The 21,177-nt window shown below is 42.7% G+C and overlaps 2 protein-coding genes across 2 annotated transcripts; both read right to left on the bottom strand.

Moving 5' to 3' along the window:
- Positions 1 to 675: 675 nt before the first annotated feature.
- LOC106747434 (putative fatty acyl-CoA reductase CG5065) lies at positions 676 to 10,392 on the bottom strand. Its single transcript, XM_014624945.1, has 4 exons — positions 10,200 to 10,392; positions 7,721 to 8,194; positions 3,584 to 3,811; positions 676 to 1,171 (listed from the first exon to the last, which is right to left on the bottom strand). Exons 1-4 carry the CDS (start codon positions 10,382 to 10,384, stop codon positions 847 to 849), a joined length of 1,212 nt encoding a protein of 403 aa, XP_014480431.1. The 5' UTR covers positions 10,385 to 10,392; the 3' UTR covers positions 676 to 846.
- A 6,327-nt stretch (positions 10,393 to 16,719) lies between these two features.
- LOC106747286 lies at positions 16,720 to 20,862 on the bottom strand. Its single transcript, XM_014624677.1, has 3 exons — positions 20,220 to 20,862; positions 18,904 to 19,185; positions 16,720 to 17,427 (listed from the first exon to the last, which is right to left on the bottom strand). Exons 1-3 carry the CDS (start codon positions 20,860 to 20,862, stop codon positions 16,979 to 16,981), a joined length of 1,374 nt encoding a protein of 457 aa, XP_014480163.1. The 3' UTR covers positions 16,720 to 16,978.
- Positions 20,863 to 21,177: the final 315 nt, after the last annotated feature.

The raw sequence follows: 21,177 nt of genomic DNA on the forward strand, positions 1-21,177 counted from the left end.
AATTTCGCGCGAATATTCCTCCCTGCCCTCTAGAGAACATACAAAATCTGCAAATAATATTCCCCGTTTTCCCTTCGTTGTATCCCTTCGATAGGTAGAATGAGTGCAAGTCAGCGCGGCGGTATTGCATAGGAGAACGTGTCGGAAATATGCCTTCGTTGATACCGCGCGCGCGAACGCTTGAAGGCGAGTAGATGTTCGCCTGGAAACTTTCACCCAAGCATTTTCTCATGTAGACGCCTCGGCACAGCTCTCACGAATATTTGCAAAGCGCTACACACGATTCCGTACGGCCGAGCATGCCACCGGAATCGATCTCACGAACGGCCGAGATACCATCTTCGGTTCTTGCCGGAAAGGACTCTGAGTCTGAGTGATTCGTACAAAGTAGACGTTGCGTTATTAGTACTGTTGACATGCTGTTAATTGATTGGCCGCGATTACGACTGACACGGAAATGTCTAGGAAAGATATCATTAAAGCTATACATAACGAGAAAAAAAGAAGAAAATGTGTACAGATAATTAAGTCGAAATATGCGTTCACGAACTTTACACGATTTTGTGTTAATAGCGGTGAAGTTGTTGTGTTACTTTAACATGGGAATATGTTAAAAGGTGCACAAATATATATTAAATTAACATATTCATCTTGTTAACATATTACCTTTTTTTAACATATTCATCTCGTTAAAGTAACACGAAAGTTTCAGTGGGCCGTTATTTGCATGAAATTTTTTTACCGTGTAGTGATATTTATTCCGATTATATCAGGGATCGTCGGGTATTTCTGCCGCTGCGGACTTTTGAGAAAAGCGAACTCGAAAATTCCATGTGTGGAATATTCTTATCTGGCTATGTACGTGTGATAATTAAAGATTAGAATATATGCGACTACGAGTATCGCGGGCGCAAGTAACAGGAGCATACGTATGGTCTTCATAACTCGGAGATTGTCCTCGCTCACGCAGTACTTCCGTGCGGCGGCCGCAACGCAGAGGATATAAGCCTCGATGTCGATTTCCTCGATGACCGGAAACGCCTCTCGCTCTTTCCCCGTCAGGCGATTCTGGAGCAGGTACACGCGTTTCCTCTCCGCTGCCCATGGCCTCCATGAAATTGACTTCAGGGATCGAAGTGCATTACGAACTCTGTCGTACTCAGCGACGATCCTGGGGAGCAGTGAAGGTTTTTGCCTTTAGCGCGACCGGTCTTTTTCCTTTTTCCCCCCGTCGCTTCTCGCCATTAATGCTCGTCTCGCCCAACATACTCGGCGCGCGAACTCTCGATGGTGCCAGACTCAACGCGTCGTTTCTTTTTTTCTTTCGTCCGTGCTACGAGATCTCTTTTTCTTTTGTCTCCAATACAGGACGGCATCGATACGTATTTTCCTCGAATATAGACGTGGGCGCAATAAGGACGGATGAGACGTATTCAAAATTGATTTTCAAGTGGCCAACTCAATCGCAGTTGGAGAAGGATCGCAAAGTACCATTAAGCGCGCGAGCGGGATAATAAAAAAACTTTCTACGTGCCCGTCGCAAACTATATAATTTCCAATCCAACTTATTACGGACGAATCGCGGCAAACTTGACGGGAGAGTTTCCTCCCAAGGAGAAGAAAGAAAAATCCGAGTTAAGTTAGCGCGCAAGATTTACTCTGCACGCGTCCGAGCAAATAGAGAAATCAGAGAAGTATTTGGCAGGACGAATGCAAAAATATTTTCGTCCGCAAATCAATCCCGGAGCGAATCGATTTTTAGCGACCGCGTTTTCATTCTGCTTCTTCTTCTTTTTCTCGTTCTTTTGCTTTTTATCACGCATTAGAATTGACACGTATAATTGAGTAAAATTTTTCCCTCGAGGTTCTAATATTGATGAAAAAAAGTACTCTATATAGTAAAAAATTTTGTGTTAAAAACGGTCCATTGAAGAAATTTTATATTACTTTAAGAAGATGAATATGTTAAAAATTAATATGTTGACAAAGTAAATGTGCGTCAAGTTTTTAAATCAATTTTTTTTTCCTGCTATGCATTTTATACCTTAAACGTTCAACTTTCATAATAAATAACTGACTTATTTACAAAAAATCAAATAATTGCAACACATTTACCATCTTCACGTGTACAGTTTTCGGCACACGCGGCGTGAATTGAAAGTCACGTAAAAGCAGTCCGGCACGGAACATATTAAGGACTTAATCTATGGTTATCGTTCCACCGGACAACTGCCAAAAATAATCGCAAGTGCTGGCCTTGTGCCATAAGTAAGCCGATACGCACGAACACTCTGAAGGTGCGCGTAAAAATGAATTCCAATGGGACAGGCCGTCAAGATTTCCCGAAAGTTTCCTCGTCGCGACCTCATTCTTCAAAAGTAATGGGGCATCGAGCGGATGCAACTTCCGCGATCGCAGAATTGAATTTTTCCGTTCAATGCAGCTTTCCTTTCCGCAACATTCACGGGCGACCGAGCAAGAGTCAGTCGGCGAACTTGTTTGCGTACCTGTTTATATCGCGCGCTCGCCTAAATTCTCTAGTTCCAGATAACTTTTACTTTTACGACACGCGGCGCGATATCCGAGTACGCGTTAACGGGCCTTTCACAGCGCCCCGCGAAGTCGAAAAGAGCAAGTACCGAGAACGTTCATGATCGCGATCCAACTTTCACGCGAGTCTCCTCCCCGAAACTTCCCTCGCGCCGGTAGTTATCGGCGAAGTTGGAGGCTTCATGTATGAGCGGCTTTAATCATTTCTTAATGCCCGCGAATGCAGACGGAGGATTATCTCCGAACTGCATCGGCGTTTAATATCGGCTGCGATTATTCCGCGATCTCTCGGATTTAGCGTCGTCGTGAAGTAAGAGATGAAACGCATAGAAAATGGAGGTGACCCGCGCGAGCTCTGCTTTAAATAACATTGTGCGATATCAACGCGGAAATAAATGGGAACGATCGACATCCCGTCAAATTGATGCAAATGTAACGCACGAGATTTCTATTTAAAGCGACACATTTCAAAGTGACGTGAAATGTAACTAATAGATTGAATCGTAAAATAGCAATAGCAGATAATGCAGCGTTTACGTTCTTGGAAGGTGTGCAATTGAATTTAGTAATATCTAGGGATATTATAATACCATAATATCGCGTTTTCGTATACACAACTTCATATCGCATGCATATTTAATATTACCAGCTGTTGCAGAAGCACTGCATGTCATAACTTTGAACTTAGACGATACCCCGACGCGAGTATCTTGCCTATAACCTCCTCTCCGCAATCGAGAATCTAATATAAAGGATATCATGTTTAAGTAGGCATAATTTTTCACAAGCGATTTACGTGTCCTATCTGCGGGAGACAATAACGAATCATAAGATTGCGCGCAAAGAAAACAGCGGTAAAGAAGAACACAGCCTCTCCTTCATTTTTTATTATGGTGAAGTTAGTGACGGTGATCGAAATGACCGCGTTAAATTTTCCGCGGGACTGCGAAACGGCCGCGGCGCGGAGACGTTGACGGAACTGTGACGATAAATTCGTGACTCGGGGAATTCCGCGATAAATTTCGCGCTGTACCTCTGCTTCCTGCCGCACAGACCGAGGACGGTGTCGCAGAGTACGGATGGCAGCCATTCGAGAAGCAGCACCAAAAGCCAGTGCAGCGGGGCGACGTTCGTCATCCCGCGTATTCCGAAGGTCGGATACGGGTATAACCAGCTGGCTCGTCGGCTCTTTTTAACCAGATCCTGCCACGTGCAGCCGATCGTCGCCGCGTTGTAAACCACCGGCTCCGCAGCATCAGACCTGCGCGAGAAACGAGAGAATGCGATGAGAGAGCGGGGTGGAGGGAGAGAGGCGAATGTTGCATATTCGGCAGAATTTTGCGCCGTTGCGCCGCGCGACAATTAACCACGATCGAATGTAACGCGTTTCTCGCTTTATTTGGAGTTCCACGGTAATTTACGCGAGCTACAATATGTATCTGCGCGCACTTACATCGACGCTTGAATTCGCGCGTGTGAATTTTGCATCACCGCCGCTTCCCTGCCAAGCTGCTACTCTAACGATTACCGATAATTAATCGTATTTTCAACTAGTAACTCCTCCGAAATGCGACGGGTATAACCGGTAAAGCCGAAGCACAGGGCCGAAGCATGGAGAGGCAGATATAGCGGCGCTCCGTTTCTTGCAAGGCGAAATGCAATCAACTTATTCGCAGTTCAGTCGTTCGGAAATACTTCAGAGCGAAGCGAAGAGGTGCTCCTAGAGGTTGAAACTAGTAGTGAGCGTAAGACTTTTAGGAAAAGAGCCCGGGGGAACCGCCACCCTGGCTGTAAGTTTCGTTCGATCGGTTCGTTGTTGGGGCTGACTTAAGTAAAGCTCGCGATTTCTCGAAGGCTCCTTTGGTTTTCGTCGCGCCGACGCCAATTAAAATCTCATTCAGAAGCCGGTCGTTGAAGGCGGTCGCGTCGACGAAACGCGACGACGAAGTGATCGCCGTCGTAGTGTCTCGTTCTACCCAAGACCGTTCGATCCTACCGCGGGGTAGTTTTCTCGCGAGCGTGCGTGCACTACCCCCTTCGCCACCGGCGTCGCCGCCGCCGCGATATTATTTTCGATTTTCATTTCACGCTCCGCATGAGCCACTTTCCTCGCCGATGCATCCTACACGCGGAAATCGATGCACCGCCCGTACCTCCGACCGGGGGTTACTTCGTTTTGGTAAACCGATCTAATATAATCTAACTATCCCATCGAAGCGCCGAGTGCAATTTAACTATCGATTTCAATTACCGGCTCGCGCGCACAATCTCCAATAATCGTTTTCTTCGTCGGGCGCAAACCGCACGGCCGTGCACGTTCTGTACTTTCTCCAAGAACCGGAAATATAATTCACGCCGAGGCCGAAAGGGTGCTTACTCGCACTCCTCCCGAGAAATCAACGAGAAACGCGGAGCTCTCTCGCGTTGATCGCGTACTGCCTCAAACTCACCATCTGGTTCGATCTCGGCGCGGTCATTAATTTAAATAAATAGAACCGTCGCTTAAAGAGCGTACAGAGCGATTTCAACGTGACGCGCGGCACATTGATATTAATTGTTTCGTAAAACAAATGTACTTCATGAAGGAATAGGGCATTTTTCCTCTGTCGAAATACCAAGTGTTAACTTACGTTAGAGGCCATTCAACAATTACGTCACATCATGAGGAGGAAGAAGAGTCTACCAATTTGTGTGACGGTTGTGATGGCAAGCAGGGAGGGAGTAAAGGCCATCGAACGTCACATTAGATGACATAACTTGTAAATATGAATGCGCATGGTTATTCATTTCGTTTGCATTCATTATATATGTGGTTATATTTGATGAAAAATTTTAAGTTCCGACATGGTGTTAATAATCAATATATTAATTTTTTAATACTTATTCTTTCAAAAGCACAACTTTTGTACTAATAAAAATTATGAAATAAAGTAATTAATTTTATATTATATAGTATTATATAAAAATGTTTAGTATTTTGGGAAAAGATAGTAGCGTGCAATCTATAATAATTATTACTTACAACATGATTATAATCGATTTTTTTTAATTCTATGTTAAAAGGGATGAGAGAATAATTCCATATGTCACGTAATATTGGAAGGAAATAAATATTTTGTGACGAAATTGTGACGAAGAGGAGAGAGGGAGATTAAAAATACCTCAATTTAGCGTGACATAATTGTTGAATTGCCCTTTACTGACTGACGATAAGACGACGTGACATCGAGCAACTGTATTAGAATTGAAGATATTTATTCGCATTTTTAACCGAAGAGACTTATGATATCGCGAAGAGACGGAAGCAACACTGCTCTCGCGTAGAGGATTGCGGGGTGAATCTCGAATAAAAACTGAAAGGAACGAATTTCGTTTTAGACAATTGGGGCGGAAGCGTCGGAAGCGAGCAAACAGTAACAACCGCGGAAACAGCGCGCACATGTAAAACGTGTTTGCTCGTATCCAATATTTCGCATTGGAAAACTAGATAAGCCGCGTCTGCAACGAATTTCGATCACGATATGTTAAAAAGTATAGTGAATAGCGAAAAAGGTATTAATATTTTTTCATGGTTTTATATATATATGTTTTTAAATAAAATCGTCCATTTTCTGGAGAATTCGTGAATTGATATATTATCAAAATTATGAACAGGATATTTCGCTATTCTTTTTACGCTCGGTTGGTTCCCTTTATTTCGTAATGTTTGTGTAAAAGAAAAAGCAGACTGAAGGCATTAATTATAATAATAATACCATACAGAATAAGAAACATTTTGTATTTGTCTTAAAATCGGCCTTTGTTAAAATTTTTGTGTTAAATTTTTAGCATATCCGTGTGTTTTACTTTAATATATTGCAATTAACACATTGCGTACGGCACTCTATTCGCTCAACACGACAATTATATACACATTTATTCGCTAACCATTTGTTTCGAGAATGCGCGAGACTTCGTTACCCTGGTAACGTAACAAGAAAATTTATTTTTAATTCCTTAAGTCATCGATTAAGATGAAGAAACCTGAAAACGAGATATCTCGTCGCCCGGCCACAACGTTCGGCTTACTAAAAACGAGATTTCTCGTCACCCGTACGCAATGTGTTAAATAAACGGTTAAAAAAGTCAGTAAAAACTGATGTCTGACAGTAGTGCAGTTAATTTTTAATTTAAAAATGCATTCAATCTATTCGAATTCAACAGAATGCACTTTTAAATTAAAAGTTAACCACTATTACCAGGCATTGGATTTTATTGGCATTTTTCATCATTTATTTGATTGTATATCACGAAAGCCCAATTATTTATTATTTAACATATTGTGTTTATGTTATCTCAATATTTTGTGTTGCGCCGATATTTAAAATATATAGGTATTAAAATAACACATTTTATACTTCAGTGCCGATTAACATATTACGAATATTAATTTTGTGTTAATTTTTGATATGATATTTGTCTTACTTTTCAACATGTTTTTCTTGTATTAAATTAACACAAAAATTTGTGTGGACCATATGGGGACATGTGAAATATGTTAAATTTGAGATAAAATCTTTTACTGTGTATGCTTGGCGCTAAATGTTACCGCGTCTCTTATATAATGATGTTATTACATTCAATAATTAATTTTTGCCATTTACGCATGTCATTTTTCTTAGGAAGAAATAACGAGCTGTCATCTCTTGGCAGTAAAACCTATTTGAGATGAGAATACTAAGAATTTTTTTTTGCAAAGTAATATGAGAATTCAATAAAATATGAGTTGCGCGATATATACTCGAAAACATAAAACTATTTAGCTCTGTTTCACGTTTTGTAATCAGACGTTAATTATGACTTGTTCCGTAACAGTTACATAACGTCTCACACATATTACATACATATTATATTAGCATCGGTTGACTTTCGTTCCCTAATTAAACAACGGTGAATGTAATATTTATGTGTCTTGACAATACTTACGTAAGGCAAGATAGATTTAATTCCCTGATAATACTCGAGCAACCCGGGTACCCGGATATTCGGGAATAATTCGAGCGGCCGAGTAATACTCGCGAAGTTAGGTGATGGATGGGTACCCGAGTACCCAGGAGTAGAGATAACCCGGTTTATATTCGACGGCACTAATTACAAGGACAAGAGAACAGCGATTCACATTAATACGTACGTGCCTACTTCCCACGCAGCTGCGATCATCGTGTTCACCGCCGCGTCTATCGGAACAACTTCGGCCTGCAACTCCGGATTGCCGAACGCGTAGCCCGCGCCGACCATGAGCGCGGTGGGTCCTTTGAGGATTTCGACGAAACCGGGCATGGGTTGCTTGTGAGCAGGTCCGATGAAAGGGAAGCGCACAAGGGCGACTGGTATCTTGGGGATGGCCTCGTTCTGCAAGCCCTCGGTTATCTCGCCGCGATGCTTGAAGATGCTGGACGCCACCGCGACGCACCTAAGCTTCGGTAATTCCTGACAATATTCCAGAACGACGTCGTGCGGCCCGCCAGCGTGAAAGGCCACCGTGACCTCCCTCAACGAGGCTTTGTCCTCGGCGCTTAGACCGAGCCCTTCGTAAAGCAGATTGCCCTCGAACGCTTGCACGCGCGAGATCGCGCCCGGCACCTCCTGTCTCAGTCGCTCGTACCTGCCGACGATAATAACGCCGCTGACGTAAATCGGCTTTGGAATTTACTGCCGGGAACGTCATCAAAATGGAGATGTGCCGCACAAAAGAAGCGCACGCAAGTGCGCCCATTAAAAATGTAAAGCAGTCGCCTCGTAATTCGTACGCCTTGAACTGCGATGCATCTCGGTTTACCGCCGGAGCGGAGTTTATATTTTAGTTTATATATTTAACGGAAGGAACACGGGAAACATTTCAAGAAAATAATTTATTAATAACACGGTAGATTCACGATAATATATTACATGTATGTATTATCGTGCACATTAATGCAGTAATTAGTAATAACTATGCAGAATAGTGGCATGAGAGAGAGAGAAAAAGAAAAATTTGATCTGTTGAAACATATTCAAGTATTAATTAGACTTTTCTTATATCTTCTTTTTATACATTCATTGTAAAAATGATTATAGATAATATCTAAAAACATTGAAATAAGCGTTCTTGCTATGTTTCGAAGAGATAAAGACGTAAACGCGATGCGAGTCGTGTAATTGTCTCACCGATGTTGAAACCTGTTTAAATATACATACGCAGTTTGAATTAAGATCAAGAAAGGTGAGGTTAATATACATACGCCGTTTGAATTATGATCAAGAAAGGTGAGGAAAATGTCGCAAATCACTAGCTGAAAGCAGTTTTTTTTCGGCTTAATAGCGTAGAAGTGGCCTGTGCACACCTTGAACGCTCGAGCTCGTCAATTTGCATTTTCTCATTTACGCGCTTGGCGATCCTCTTTTTCACGTGGAAAAACGCGGCGATCCCGGTAACCACGATTTCCCAGGGGGAGAGGGACAATCCTTTCGCGGGTTTTAATTTCGTGAAATTCAAAACGCGCTGACGAATTTGCCGCACGGTCGCGGATTTCGCGCGCGGCCGAGAAAGAGAGAAAGGAAAGGTGAGGATGTGGGTTCCGCGCCGCGTATACTTCATAATCTTTCTAAAGGGGGCACGAGGCGTGTGCTAATGAAAATAAATCTCTCCCTGCGCTCCCCCCTCCGCGTTCCTCCAGGGAGAACGAGGCGTTGCGCGCGATGGAACGGCGCTGAATTTCGCCTCGCGTGCATCTCGCGATGCATCCCCGCGATCGTTACGATGGACGAGCACGTAACGAGGCAATCGGGTTTACGCGTCCGTCTAAACGCGTGCGTCCGATCGTATCTTGCTCTGCTCGATCTTGATTGCGTCGTTATTGCAGCGCGATTTCGGCTTTCAAGCGATCGCGCGCGGTCGCAGACGTATCGAATTCCGCTATCTCGAGCCAATGGTATCGCACACACGTGCGCGCGCGATAAGTTTACCGAGCGTCATTACGAAGTGGTGAATTTCAAAGCAAAATGCAGCGTATTATGCGGGAATCAATTCGGCGGGCCGCGAAACCGGTTATTTCATTCGTATCCCCGCGATTAACTTGTATTTCAAACGTTGAACGGCGGAGTGACGTTTCTCGGGTAATACGAACAGCGGCCATGCGATATCACGCGATATTGACGCAGAAATTAAATTCACGCTCGGACTGGACGTCTGTGTACACGGGTGACTTCTAGTCTGGCAACAAATCACAATTGAAATTTCCCTCGTTACTCCGGTACCGGTCACGGTAGATTGTCACATTGAAATAAACGCGATTAATGAAGCAAGGTCCGGCCTCTTTTTACGCCGGGAAATTCTCGTCCCAGCGGTGAAACGCGCGCGAGCACATTCGCGAGATTAAAATCTAATTCCGTAATCGATTCCCGACATAAGGTGCGCCACGTTTCCAGAATTTCCACGTAGAGAACCGTCGTACAGGGCGTAGAGTGCGGCGCCTTTTTCGGTTCGACGTCCTCGGGGGATAAATTCGGCGCACGCCTCCGACCGGAATCGCGGTCACAATTTAACGCTCACAAAGGCGATATCGAGCGAGAGAAGTGCGATTTACAGGTTACGAAGGACGCGCGCGAACGGGTGTGAGGATATTTCGTACCCGGGCGACGCGAATATCTTCTTCAGCCGCTCCTCCTTGGTCAGGCCGTTCCGGAGCCTGAGGATGATGTACACCCTGACGTCCGGCAGGGACCGTAGAATCTTCTCGAGGACAGCGCGTCCTAACTCGCTCGTGACTCCCGTGAGGAGCACCGTGCGATTCGCGTACCACTCGCACAGAGACATTCTCGATGACTGACGCGATTCGAAAGGAAAGCCGGCCGCCGGTACTGCGTCGAGCGCGCGACGACGCTCGCTGATATTCCACCAGGTACATATTGGACTCCGTACATTGTCCCCGTCGCCGAATAACGCGAGTGGAAGGAGAAAGGCCTGTTTCCCAATCTGGTGGTAACAATCTCGAACAATCTTGGACGCGGCGATTGCATCATCGCTCAGAGATCGCTCGGCTCTGTGTTATTACAGCGTAGTCGCTGCGATGCGTATCGTATGTTGGTCGGTGATGAATAAAAGTGAAGCTCTGAAGTAGAACATTCGATAAACAGTGAGAAAGGACGTTTTGTTCGCTCAAAAATTCCTCGACTCGATTTTGACTCTATGTCAACACTTCGCGGTCCGTGCTCCGTTTGGAGCTGTCGCGCTATCTAACTCGAGCAAACTGAGCCTGTAATTCATATTTGGCTGCATTTCTTTGGGCGTAAACCAACTTTGGTACAAAAGGATTTTTTACATTACAGCTATTTGGCTTTTGTTATCGTAAAGATCATATTTTTCTCTTAATGAACATAACAAATTTCCACTTTTGTATTCGTTTTTATCTATTTTAGACTGTTAAAAAAAATCACTTCTTTCCTAGCTGGAAAAAGTCAAACGTCGACATATTGATCAATTAATTTGCACAAATGACCGTCCGATAAAAAATCACGTTTACAATTTTTTAATAATCTGCTAATAAACGATTATAAGAAATTTTACATATCTTTTAAAAATATAATAATTTCACATCGTCCGATGAAAATTCTCCTTCGGATGTAATTTTATTATTTAATATTTCTGTACTTTCGTTCGTTATTACTTCAACCGTGTCGTTCATATTCGTTACTTTCTAACGCTTGACTGCGGTTTTGTTACCATGTTTACAATTTTTTGCATCGTTGCTAGCATGTTGCTAAGCATATTTCACTTTTATTTTTATCCACACATTTATTTTTAATCATATAGGTGTGTGTATATTGTTAATATTAATGTTTTATCATTGCGACATCACTATATCGTCGGCGGACTGCAATATCGAAATTTGTGCGCTGATATTATGTTATCGGCGAACCGTAAAGTGTTAAACACTTGATTCTACAACACAACCGTAAAGTGTTAAACCCTTGATCCTACAACACAGTAAGAATTAAGATAGCAAAATAGGTTCAATATCAATTCTAATAATATAATTATACCCCTATTTTGACCCCGATGATATCTTAAATTTCCATTTTCGCTATTTTACGGCCAAAATAGGTTGTTGAAGGTAGCATTAAAATTCAGTCTGTAGAATTAAAGGTTCAAAAGAGAAGTTGAAAGTTGTCGGTATCGTCAAAGTAGGTTTATATTAGTCTAAGGACCGTCTAAGTAAGCGTGAACTATCTTTAAGAATGCCAAAGTAGCGTCGAAATTTCTATTCGGGTTAGAGATGTCCTTTAGTTACGTCGAACGCGTCTTTTTGAAATATCTGTAGAAAATTCTCCGATTTTGAAATTCAGTTGTAACGAAAACATTTGTGAACCGCATTAATAGACGTCGACATTCGACACGTCTAAAACTACGCAGTGAGATATAAAGCTGAAGTATGCCAATTAGATTGGACTGCAAGTTGTCGATTCGCTTTGATGAGAGGTGTCTTCACTGTAGCAAGTGGGATAATCAACGGGGACAAAGGGATTGAATCGGCAAGGCAGTGCAGGGACGTCGGTGGTGTCTCGATGTAAATGGGAGCGATGGTAGCTACGTTTACCGTAGCTCCGTTTACCAGGAATACCGGTTACGCAGGCCCTGAATTAGCATAAAATCCATAGTTTCGATTCTGGTTGGGCATTTCTCTGCTTTCGTGCCATTGCATCTAGATCGAGTGCTGTTGTATTTATTTCTGGTTTACGAGTAAACAGAGTGAAATGTTTCGACGTCGTCTGCTCGTCATTTCTGATTCGCGACGAATAGCGAGCGATTGTGCGAATGTTATATTATCGAGCGTAAAACTACAATCAGAAAAATGTTTTGTTAGTCTAATTAGAATTTTAAATGGCACGGGTAAAATGTATCGCTGTTTTCTGTATCCGCTAGAAAATTGTCTATGGTACGTACAATTTACGGCAGCAACATTTAAGCAATATATGCAGAAAGATTTAAGTCCTGTTATCAATTTTTAATAATAATAAGAAGTGACTGGCCTTAATCTGGATGGAGGTGGCAGGAAAAAATTATATTTTTTAGGACAGAGAATACGATTTACCATGCCTATAAAACGAACATATTTCAGTTCTTAAAGTTCCGAATATTCAAACAATCGAATATTCGAATATCCGAATGTTCGATTTTCACATTTCAAAATTCCACTGTTCCAATATAACGTGTCGAAGGTCCGGAAATTCGAAGCTTCGAATAAAATTTCTAGCTCTAGCATCGTACGAAACTATTATATAATCAAGAAAGTGAATAAAAAGCGCGGTAAGAATAATATTTGGATTCTATTTTAACCTCAACGCGCTTCTTCCGATAATGTCTATGTAGGTCAGGTGAAGATATTCATGAAGCGGACGTACGTACATACGGTGTGGCGAAATGATGCACCGCGCTAACGCGTTTCGAGGCCTGAAATTGATGTTATGACGGTCAATTGGCGCAAATAGCCGTGGCGCGCCGGGAAGTATTCGGGTTTTTGACGCATCCGGCCGCACGACGCGCGATTTTCCCTGTAACCGCCGCGCTGTGCCGCACCGGCAGCCGGCCTCTTTTCCCCCCGCCACGGTATTTCCATGTATGAATATGCGCATTTTTCCCGGGCGCATGTTTCGTTTCATACACGCCCCGTCCGCGCGCCCCGTTGTTTTCAATGCCCGGCCGACAAATCGCGCCCGATGGCTCACTATTTACGAATAAAAAATCAAGCCAATTTGAAGCAAACCGTGGTTTTACACGCGGATGAAAACCCGCGAGTTTTTCAGCGATGGTGCCGCTGAGCATTGTAGCGGCTGGTCAGTAACAGCAATACCTGTAATGATATCGTGCCTGCGAAGCGCAAACGATCCCGCGTGTTAATTACTTTTTCCGATGAGCTGTGCGAGTTAACTCGATATTATCTGTGCTCGAATCCCATCGTCTATCATGCATATCATTGATATGCACAAGGACGCATATTCTAACGCGCTTCCGATACCTTACGATATCGCGTTGACGCAAAGTAAATTCATGTTGATTCACGCATCGACTTTTCTCCTTCTTTTATCGCTGAACTGAAGCAGAATCGCGTCAAATTTTTGCGAAATGCCTCTACTCATGCGCCTGTATTTGCTAATGAATTTATAATGTCGTGTATGGTCAGCGACAAAATGGTTGCAAATTTTCTATATAAGACTTGAAACGCATCCTATGTCCGATAGAAAAATTTATTCCTTAGCAATTCTCAGGAGATGCATTTTCCTATTCAACGTTGCGAAATTCATTGAAAAACAAAGTACCGCAACCTTTTTGTCGCTGACTATACACAGAGCGGAAATTAATAAGTTCTGTAGCAATAAAAATCTATTTTGGTTTGCGGTTGCGCGCTATTTATAAATTCGAAACGTAAATTAAAAATACGGCAGACGAGAAGTGTTGCACGAACGGTGCTCGGTTTACTCGTGCAAACGTACGTATTTGAGCATAAAACCGGTTTATAGCTGCTGTTGTTATAATTACGTAAAAAGGCATTGAGATCGTACATAGAAATCGCGATCCTTGGCGATCAGTAGCAAGTTACGTAAGCCCGGCGGTGGTTTATTTTCGCTAATCCCACGCCGCGCATTTTATCTTGCGAAACGCGCAAACAGAAGAAATGCAAGCGTTGGCGGTTCGTTTAACAACTGCCTTCGTTTTACCTACGTGCACTTCTCATTTTTCCCGCTACGCGTTACGTTTCAATTTCTCATTTATACGGTGCACACACACGCGCGCAAAAAGAGAATCACTTTTCGGGATACGCGCGTGATCATCGATCTTGCTGTGTCCAATAAATCGAAATCAACGATTACCGGGCGATCTCATCTTGACGAATGATATTATACGTCGGAAGCAAGGAAAATCGCAGCGCCGTATACATTTATGTATCACAGCGCGCGCAGCGAGTTCCTTCGGCGGAAAAGACGCGGCGGTTCTGCGCGTCGATGAATAAAACAACACATCGCCGTTCTTTCGGGCCAGGCTTCGCTTTCGGTCGTCTAGTTTTTTTTCTCATCGTTCGACTTGGACTCGCTCCACGCACAGGTTCTACGCACGGATTTCCCCGCATCGGCGCAATTTTTTTCCACGCGCCGTACGACTGGATTTTAGAATGGCGGGAATGATAAACCCGCGCGCAATGCGCATCATTCACGTCGTCCTGTACGCGCGTACCGTAAAAATTGGGTTGCGTCACGCGATAGGACACGCAGAATACTCGTCGACTCTCGGCTGATGCCGTTGCTTAACCGTTCGATTAGCCCAACGTAAATTAATCCGCGAGATTGTCGGATAAATCAAGGGATTTATTCTCATCGCAATTGTCAATCGCGAAACGTCCATGATCAATATGTGTCACGGCACACGTCGGTTTTTATTATTCAGTTCAGGCGAAATTTTAGAGAATCGATACGTCACGCATATTTTGGACAGGGATATTCGATGATTTCAAGAACTTTTAAAGCGCATAAATATTTATTATTTTTATCGACATCACGCGTAGGGCAGACTAGGGATAAAAGTAACGCAAAATAAATGTAACAAACACAACTGTTAAAAATCTATCATTCCTGTACGAAGCAATTCGCTGCTTTATATACACTCCCGGCCAAAAAAGGTAGCATACGTGTGCTATTTTTAAATACTTCACGCTTCGACAATATTTATAATTAAAACAAAGAAAGTCGACGCGTCATTGGTCAGACACATTAACAGCAAAGGGTGACTGTTGCTCCGTGAGTCTTAACATTTTTAAGAGCTCTTGTCGGATATTTCGAGTATTTAGCCGTGCCTGTACTTATTTCACCGTTGCGCTAAACACGGCATATGGCATATACGAGAGCGTTGTTTTTCTCTTAGCCGGGCAAATAACCGTTAAGAGGGACCGTTTGTGATAGCATACGAAACACACGGAATCGTGCTATTACGCGGGCAAGATTAAAATTTGAATTGTTACGGGTACAAATTTCTACGATGCGGCGCATCCTAAGTGGCCGGATATTTCTAAACGGTAATATCGCAGTTTATAGCGCTGATACAGATTATCGTGCGCGCTGTTATTAAACGACCGTATTCGTAGCGTCCATGTTAATCCGGTAATAGAAACTACAATGTTGTGTCGACGAGTTCATCGCAATTTACGCACTAATTTCATTAAATAAGACGGAGTTCGCAGTATTACAGACGATACAGATTGTTTCTGACAGTCGAGATGCATTATTCGTCGAGATGCATTATGGATTACCGCGGTATTGTAACGTAACTTCAATTTATCACGGATTTCTTAATTAATGCGAAAATAATAACTTGCATTGAAGTACAGCAAATTTAACGTTTAAATGAAATTGTCTTAGTGTAGACAATTGCCAAAGATTCATTAGTAGGGATTAGTTTTTCAATTGTGACATAATGTTTTGCGAGAGTTTATCGAAAAGCTGAACGAGCAAAATTCGTCTTATAGATGTCTTATTTTATCTTATATATAAATTAAGGGGATATTTTAGTCTAGAATTTTTGATCCAATGTAGATCACCTTGAGTCATATTTGTTATTATGCAAAGTATCCCACTTTAATGGAAATAGTGAAATATCTTTAAAACCAAGAATTTATAAAAAATGATTCAGACAAAAGTTGTAGAGTTTTGAGAGGGACATAAGTTGGTGATAACTTTTCAATAATATCACTTTAACTTTTTTATATAATAATATGAGAGAAATTGATTACTGATATTATCATTGCATATTATTGGTGCATCGATGCACTTGTAAAATGCAATAAATTTCTTTTTAACATTTTTCTATGTTTGCTCATAGTGATCTATTTCACTTGTTATTCTATGTACAAAAATCTTTAAGTGATGTTATCAAAAAGTGAATGCTTTATAAGATTATTCATATCTTGCAGTGCAAAATATCGGAATAAAAAGTAAAATATTTCCAAAAATATTAACTTTTCGATTATTTTACTCGAGTATTTTTATACGCAGGATGAACAGAGGAATTGATTTGCATTAAAGAAAATAATATAAATCCATTAAAAAAATGAAGTTTATCTTGAAGTGATTTTGATTTATTGACTATACAATCCGAAGTTAATGTCAATTTGTACTCCTTCAAATCCTAAAACTTTTTTCTGAACCGTTTTTTTGTCAATTATTTCGATTTCAATTTATTACTATGTCCCCATAATAACTAACAATTTGCTGTGCCCAGCAAAATATTTTTCTCCGTGTATCTCACAACACAGCTCATTAGAGATCCTTTGGAGAACATATCAGCATAAGTGAAAATTGCTGTGCAACGTATTCACTGGAGATGGAGTCAAATTAACACAAAAATCAAATTAAACATTCAAACTTACGTCTCATCATACATTAACGCGATCAAAATTAGTGGAATGTAAATATGACCAGTATTTGCTGGCTTATTTCCAGTGGATCTCGTGATTGTTCGGATAACTGCATCTAATAGACCTTTCGTTTCCGCGGCCTTTGGCTCCTCCTCGTCGCCCTTTAACGTTCTGTCGAAGTCCAGATTGTAGACGCACCGTTTCATTTCCGGACTGTAGACGTAACCGAGCCGGCAGATGCAGGCGTAACGGCCGGGCAGATTAAAGCAACTCTCGCCTGCGTTCAACGTGCAATTGTGCGTGCCGCGAGCGCACTCGTTCACGTCTATACACATGCCGAATCTGGAGGACCACTCGTGGCCGGGTCGATGGCATTCGCAGCTCACATTTATCCGATTCGACCTCAGCGCCTGGAAGTCGCGATTCTCCTCGCGATTCAGCCTGCACTTTCGATGCGCTGCGAACAAGAGAGACAGGGTGTCGCATGAGACAAGATGAAAACTTCAAAACTTGGTCTACAATGTGCTCTTTGCGTTTTGCTTCTTGCTCTCTATTTTTTTTCTGTAAAAATTTCTTACTTTACTTATGAAAAAGAGTAACAAGAAACAAAGAACAAGTTTAAGAGCGAGTAATTGCATGCGTGACGCACGGAACGCAAAACACAGCCGTTGCGGAGTTCCACGGATTGTCGTGTTTGTGTTAGGCAAAACTAATATCTCGTCGGCGTAGACGCCTTGTACGTCTCATCAGGACATGAATCGTGCATGCTTGATCTTGATTTATCCGTGCGGATTCTAACTAAATGCGACGGCATGATGCATCATCGTCGCGCGGCCAATCGACAATTCATCGTAGTTGATAAATGAGCCCGCGTTTGACCCATATTAAACTGGACTCCTCATCTTCATAAGTCGAGTTTGCACTGGTAAAAAAAATTCTGTGCTATTTAAGTGCTAGTTAATTGCTCTAACTCCCGATTACGTTGTTTAAACTGTTTAGCAGGAAACAGCTTTAAAAATTGGGGGAAGAGGCAACTGAACATTAAGCTAGAAATATATAGGATGATAGTATGAAAAAACAATTACGTGAGAATTTGTTGTTATTTTGTCGCTGTAAGATAGCGTGACAAAAATTCGAAAATACAACGTTCTTAAAGAAACCATCACATATCAAGTACAGTTTGCCGCACTAACATACATTTTACTACAACGGGTAGGACTGCGAGCGCATGAGAGAGAGAAAGAGAGAGTGAGAACGTGCGTGACCTGTCCGAGTGTGCTTTTATTTTTTCACACGTGGCCTTGCAGTGACAATTTGTCGTAATGACATGTATGCAGTGCAACACTTTGTACATGATACTTGGTAAATGAGATGATATTTCCTTAAAAAACGTTACGTTTCCCCGATTTCCTTTTTTGCCATCTTACAGCAACGAAATGGCTTGAAATAATTATTTTACGCGTACGACCATCCGACGTATTTTAAAGCTATTCTTCTCTGTTTCGAAAGCTACTTCCTGCAAAACCGTTCGAATAACAAAATCGAGAATAAAATAAAATAATTAATACTTAAAGAGCAATTTAAATTTTGTTATCAACGCGCACTTAACTTGTCACGGTAGGGGTCCAGTTTAATACGAGTCCGCGTTCGCCCGGTTTCTCGTATGAATGGCTGATTATTATTCATCTTACGCGAGCATCGGATGTATAAGCGGTGCCTGAAAAAATATACGGTAGGAATACATCGCTCGCGCTGTTATCGTCGGCGCGAAATAGCACGCGCATTGCGGCGGCGCTTTTATCGGTGTAACAATAAACGGCGACGAGTACCGCGATGGTGCGCGTTACGTGAAAATTAACTCGGCCACCGCGCTAGAAAATATAAATAAGCCGGTCGCGCGTGCGACAGGTATCTGTAATGGGTGTCCACACACCTGGCCGATTCTCAGCGTAGCAAGGATTGCGCTCCGACTGGAAACAGTCTTTCATGTACCGGATGTGCTTCATGGGGCAACAATGGTCCGGACAGAAACTGTATAGGGCGCAGGCGTACGGTTTCGTGTCGTCCGCCCGTGGATCCTTGTTATGAACGCCGTATTCATCCAGGCAGTTGGCGTGATTGTCACAGGGCTCGCCGAAGACGGCTAAGTCCGCGACACCCTGCATCGTGTACCAGCACATGTAGTAGCTGACGGTGGTGCGCCATTGGAAGCGCTCTGAAATTGTGCCCGATCACGATTTTCTCTCTCGCGTCTCATGTAATATCTACAAGATGTCTGACGCAAGCCGTGTGCCAACCGTCATACACTTGTAGTTTAGGTCAGTACAAATGAAAAAAGGTTCCGTGCCATTTTCCCAAATAACCACGGACATTTTTTTAATTATTAATTGTTGAAAATGGCTATATAGAGGCTTCTTTCATTAATAACTCAAACATTTCCGTAGTCATTTGCAAAATAATAGAGGACATTTCTGTTCATATTTACCTAAACTATGAGCATATGACGGTTTGGCACGGCTTGCGTCAGACTTATGTATAATATTCTTCGTCTATTAACTCAAGCGGTACAAGCTATCTCTCTCCCCTCCCTCCCTCACCCTCTCTCTATCTCTATCTATCTATCTATCTATTTATATCTTTCAATGTTAATGGCTGGAAACGTCTATCTATCTATCTATCTATCTATTTATATCTTTCAATATTAATAGCTGAAAACGTACGTTGCTTGCACCGATAGATTACTCGTTATTATCGAGGTACGGCGCGCCTCACAAGCGACGGAACATAATTTTCCAACGTATTTCTCTGACCTGTTTTCGAGACACGATTACAGCTCAACGCAAATTTTTAAAGACACGAGCTTACACAAAATCTGTTAGATATCATTACGATATTTCGTAGTCGTTACGTTTGTAACAGTATCTTTCAACCACAGCCAAGTTACTGTAGACTCTCGTGAAGGTACACACGCATACACATCGAATTAAGGTAAAAACGATTTAAACGTACACTCCGTCAGACTTTATGGTCTGTTAACGCTAAAAGCCGGATTACACGCGCTAATAGGCGGCATACAATCCCGGACGAGTGAATGGCCTTCCGCACATTCAACTCTATCGCGTAGTCCGATTACTCAGTCTATGACCGAGACTAGAAGCTGGAGTCGATCGAGCCGCTACTATGTGTAAATCGGGTTTAATGTCCCGACGTCGTGATTAGGAATGTCGGCGGGCGAATCGATGCACTTGCCGATTGGACCCTGAAAGGGGACCATAGTGAGATTGTCCCGCCTTTGGGCCATCTGGCAATCCCTTTGAACGGCCAAGATCTGCTCGGTATTGTTCGTCAGGCTCCACTTCTGCTCCCTCATGACCGTGACGGTGTCGTCCTCGCGCCTGAGGGCCGTCAGTTTAATGATCCTTTCGAGATACTTCAGGCACTCGACGAAACTCGCGTCGCAGTACTTGCGCACTTCCCAGTGCAGGGATCTCAGCCCGGGCCTGGGGAACTCCTCGTACAGCCTGCTCGTGGCCTTTTCCACGTTCTTGTAATACCGACGATCGTAGTCGTGGAACTTGTGAGCGCGAATAAAATACGCGACGTCACGAATCAGCCGATTCTTGTCCCAATCGAGGTCCGGCGTGTCCGTCGGCTCGTCCACGACGGGAAGATCGCTCACTCGTATATTGTGATCCATAACCTGCTCGGTTGAGGACACCGCCGGCATTCTTATCTCGTCGTCTGTCTCGGTCGTGCCGGCGGTTGTGACGGTGGACTTGACGATGGTGATCTCGGTCGGTGGTGAAAACGTGGTGGTGGTTTTCGTTAGCGGTACGCGAGACACGACGAGAAATGTGTGGATGAGACATATCGCGTATTCACTGAGCTCCATCTTGAATGTGCGGTTGAGTCGCGAAAAGCTTTTGTTTCACTGCCTTCAGCAACGATCTATTCGGAACTCTACCCGGTAGTGCTTGAGTCTATGTTGCGTTAAGGTAGTTGTGGCATAAAATATGTTTTTTATGAATTCGTTGAAATCTGCACTGCATACAGATTTAAATAGGACTAATCATTGGCGCAGAAAATAACTGATCATTCGGAAGCTAAGATATTCGCAACTAAAGACATCCGATTTTTATACATATTCCTTAAGATTAATGTTGTTTTTAACTTCTATTTTCAATTTCTTCTGAACCACATTTAGCAT

The sequence above is a fragment of the Dinoponera quadriceps genome, unplaced genomic scaffold (assembly GCF_001313825.1).
Source record: "Dinoponera quadriceps isolate SergipeBrazil2010 unplaced genomic scaffold, ASM131382v1 scaffold167, whole genome shotgun sequence".
Classification (NCBI taxonomy): domain Eukaryota; kingdom Metazoa; phylum Arthropoda; class Insecta; order Hymenoptera; family Formicidae; genus Dinoponera; species Dinoponera quadriceps.

Excerpts from the sequence above, each read along its gene's own strand:
- LOC106747434 (XM_014624945.1), bottom strand. The coding sequence starts at position 10,384 with ATGTCTCTGTGCGAGTGGTACGCGAATCGCACGGTGCTCCTCACGGGA. Across the intron at positions 8,195-10,199 it reads AAGATATTCGCGTCGCCCGG|GTACGAGCGACTGAGACAGG; the intron begins GTACGAAATATC and ends TATCGTCGGCAG. Across the intron at positions 3,812-7,720 it reads GCTGCGTGGGAAGTAGGCAC|GTCTGATGCTGCGGAGCCGG; the intron begins GTACGTATTAAT and ends TTTCTCGCGCAG.
- LOC106747286 (XM_014624677.1), bottom strand. The coding sequence starts at position 20,862 with ATGGAGCTCAGTGAATACGCGATATGTCTCATCCACACATTTCTCGTC. Across the intron at positions 19,186-20,219 it reads CCCCTTTCAGGGTCCAATCG|AGCGCTTCCAATGGCGCACC; the intron begins GCAAGTGCATCG and ends GCACAATTTCAG. Across the intron at positions 17,428-18,903 it reads CTACGCTGAGAATCGGCCAG|CGCATCGAAAGTGCAGGCTG; the intron begins GTGTGTGGACAC and ends TCTTGTTCGCAG.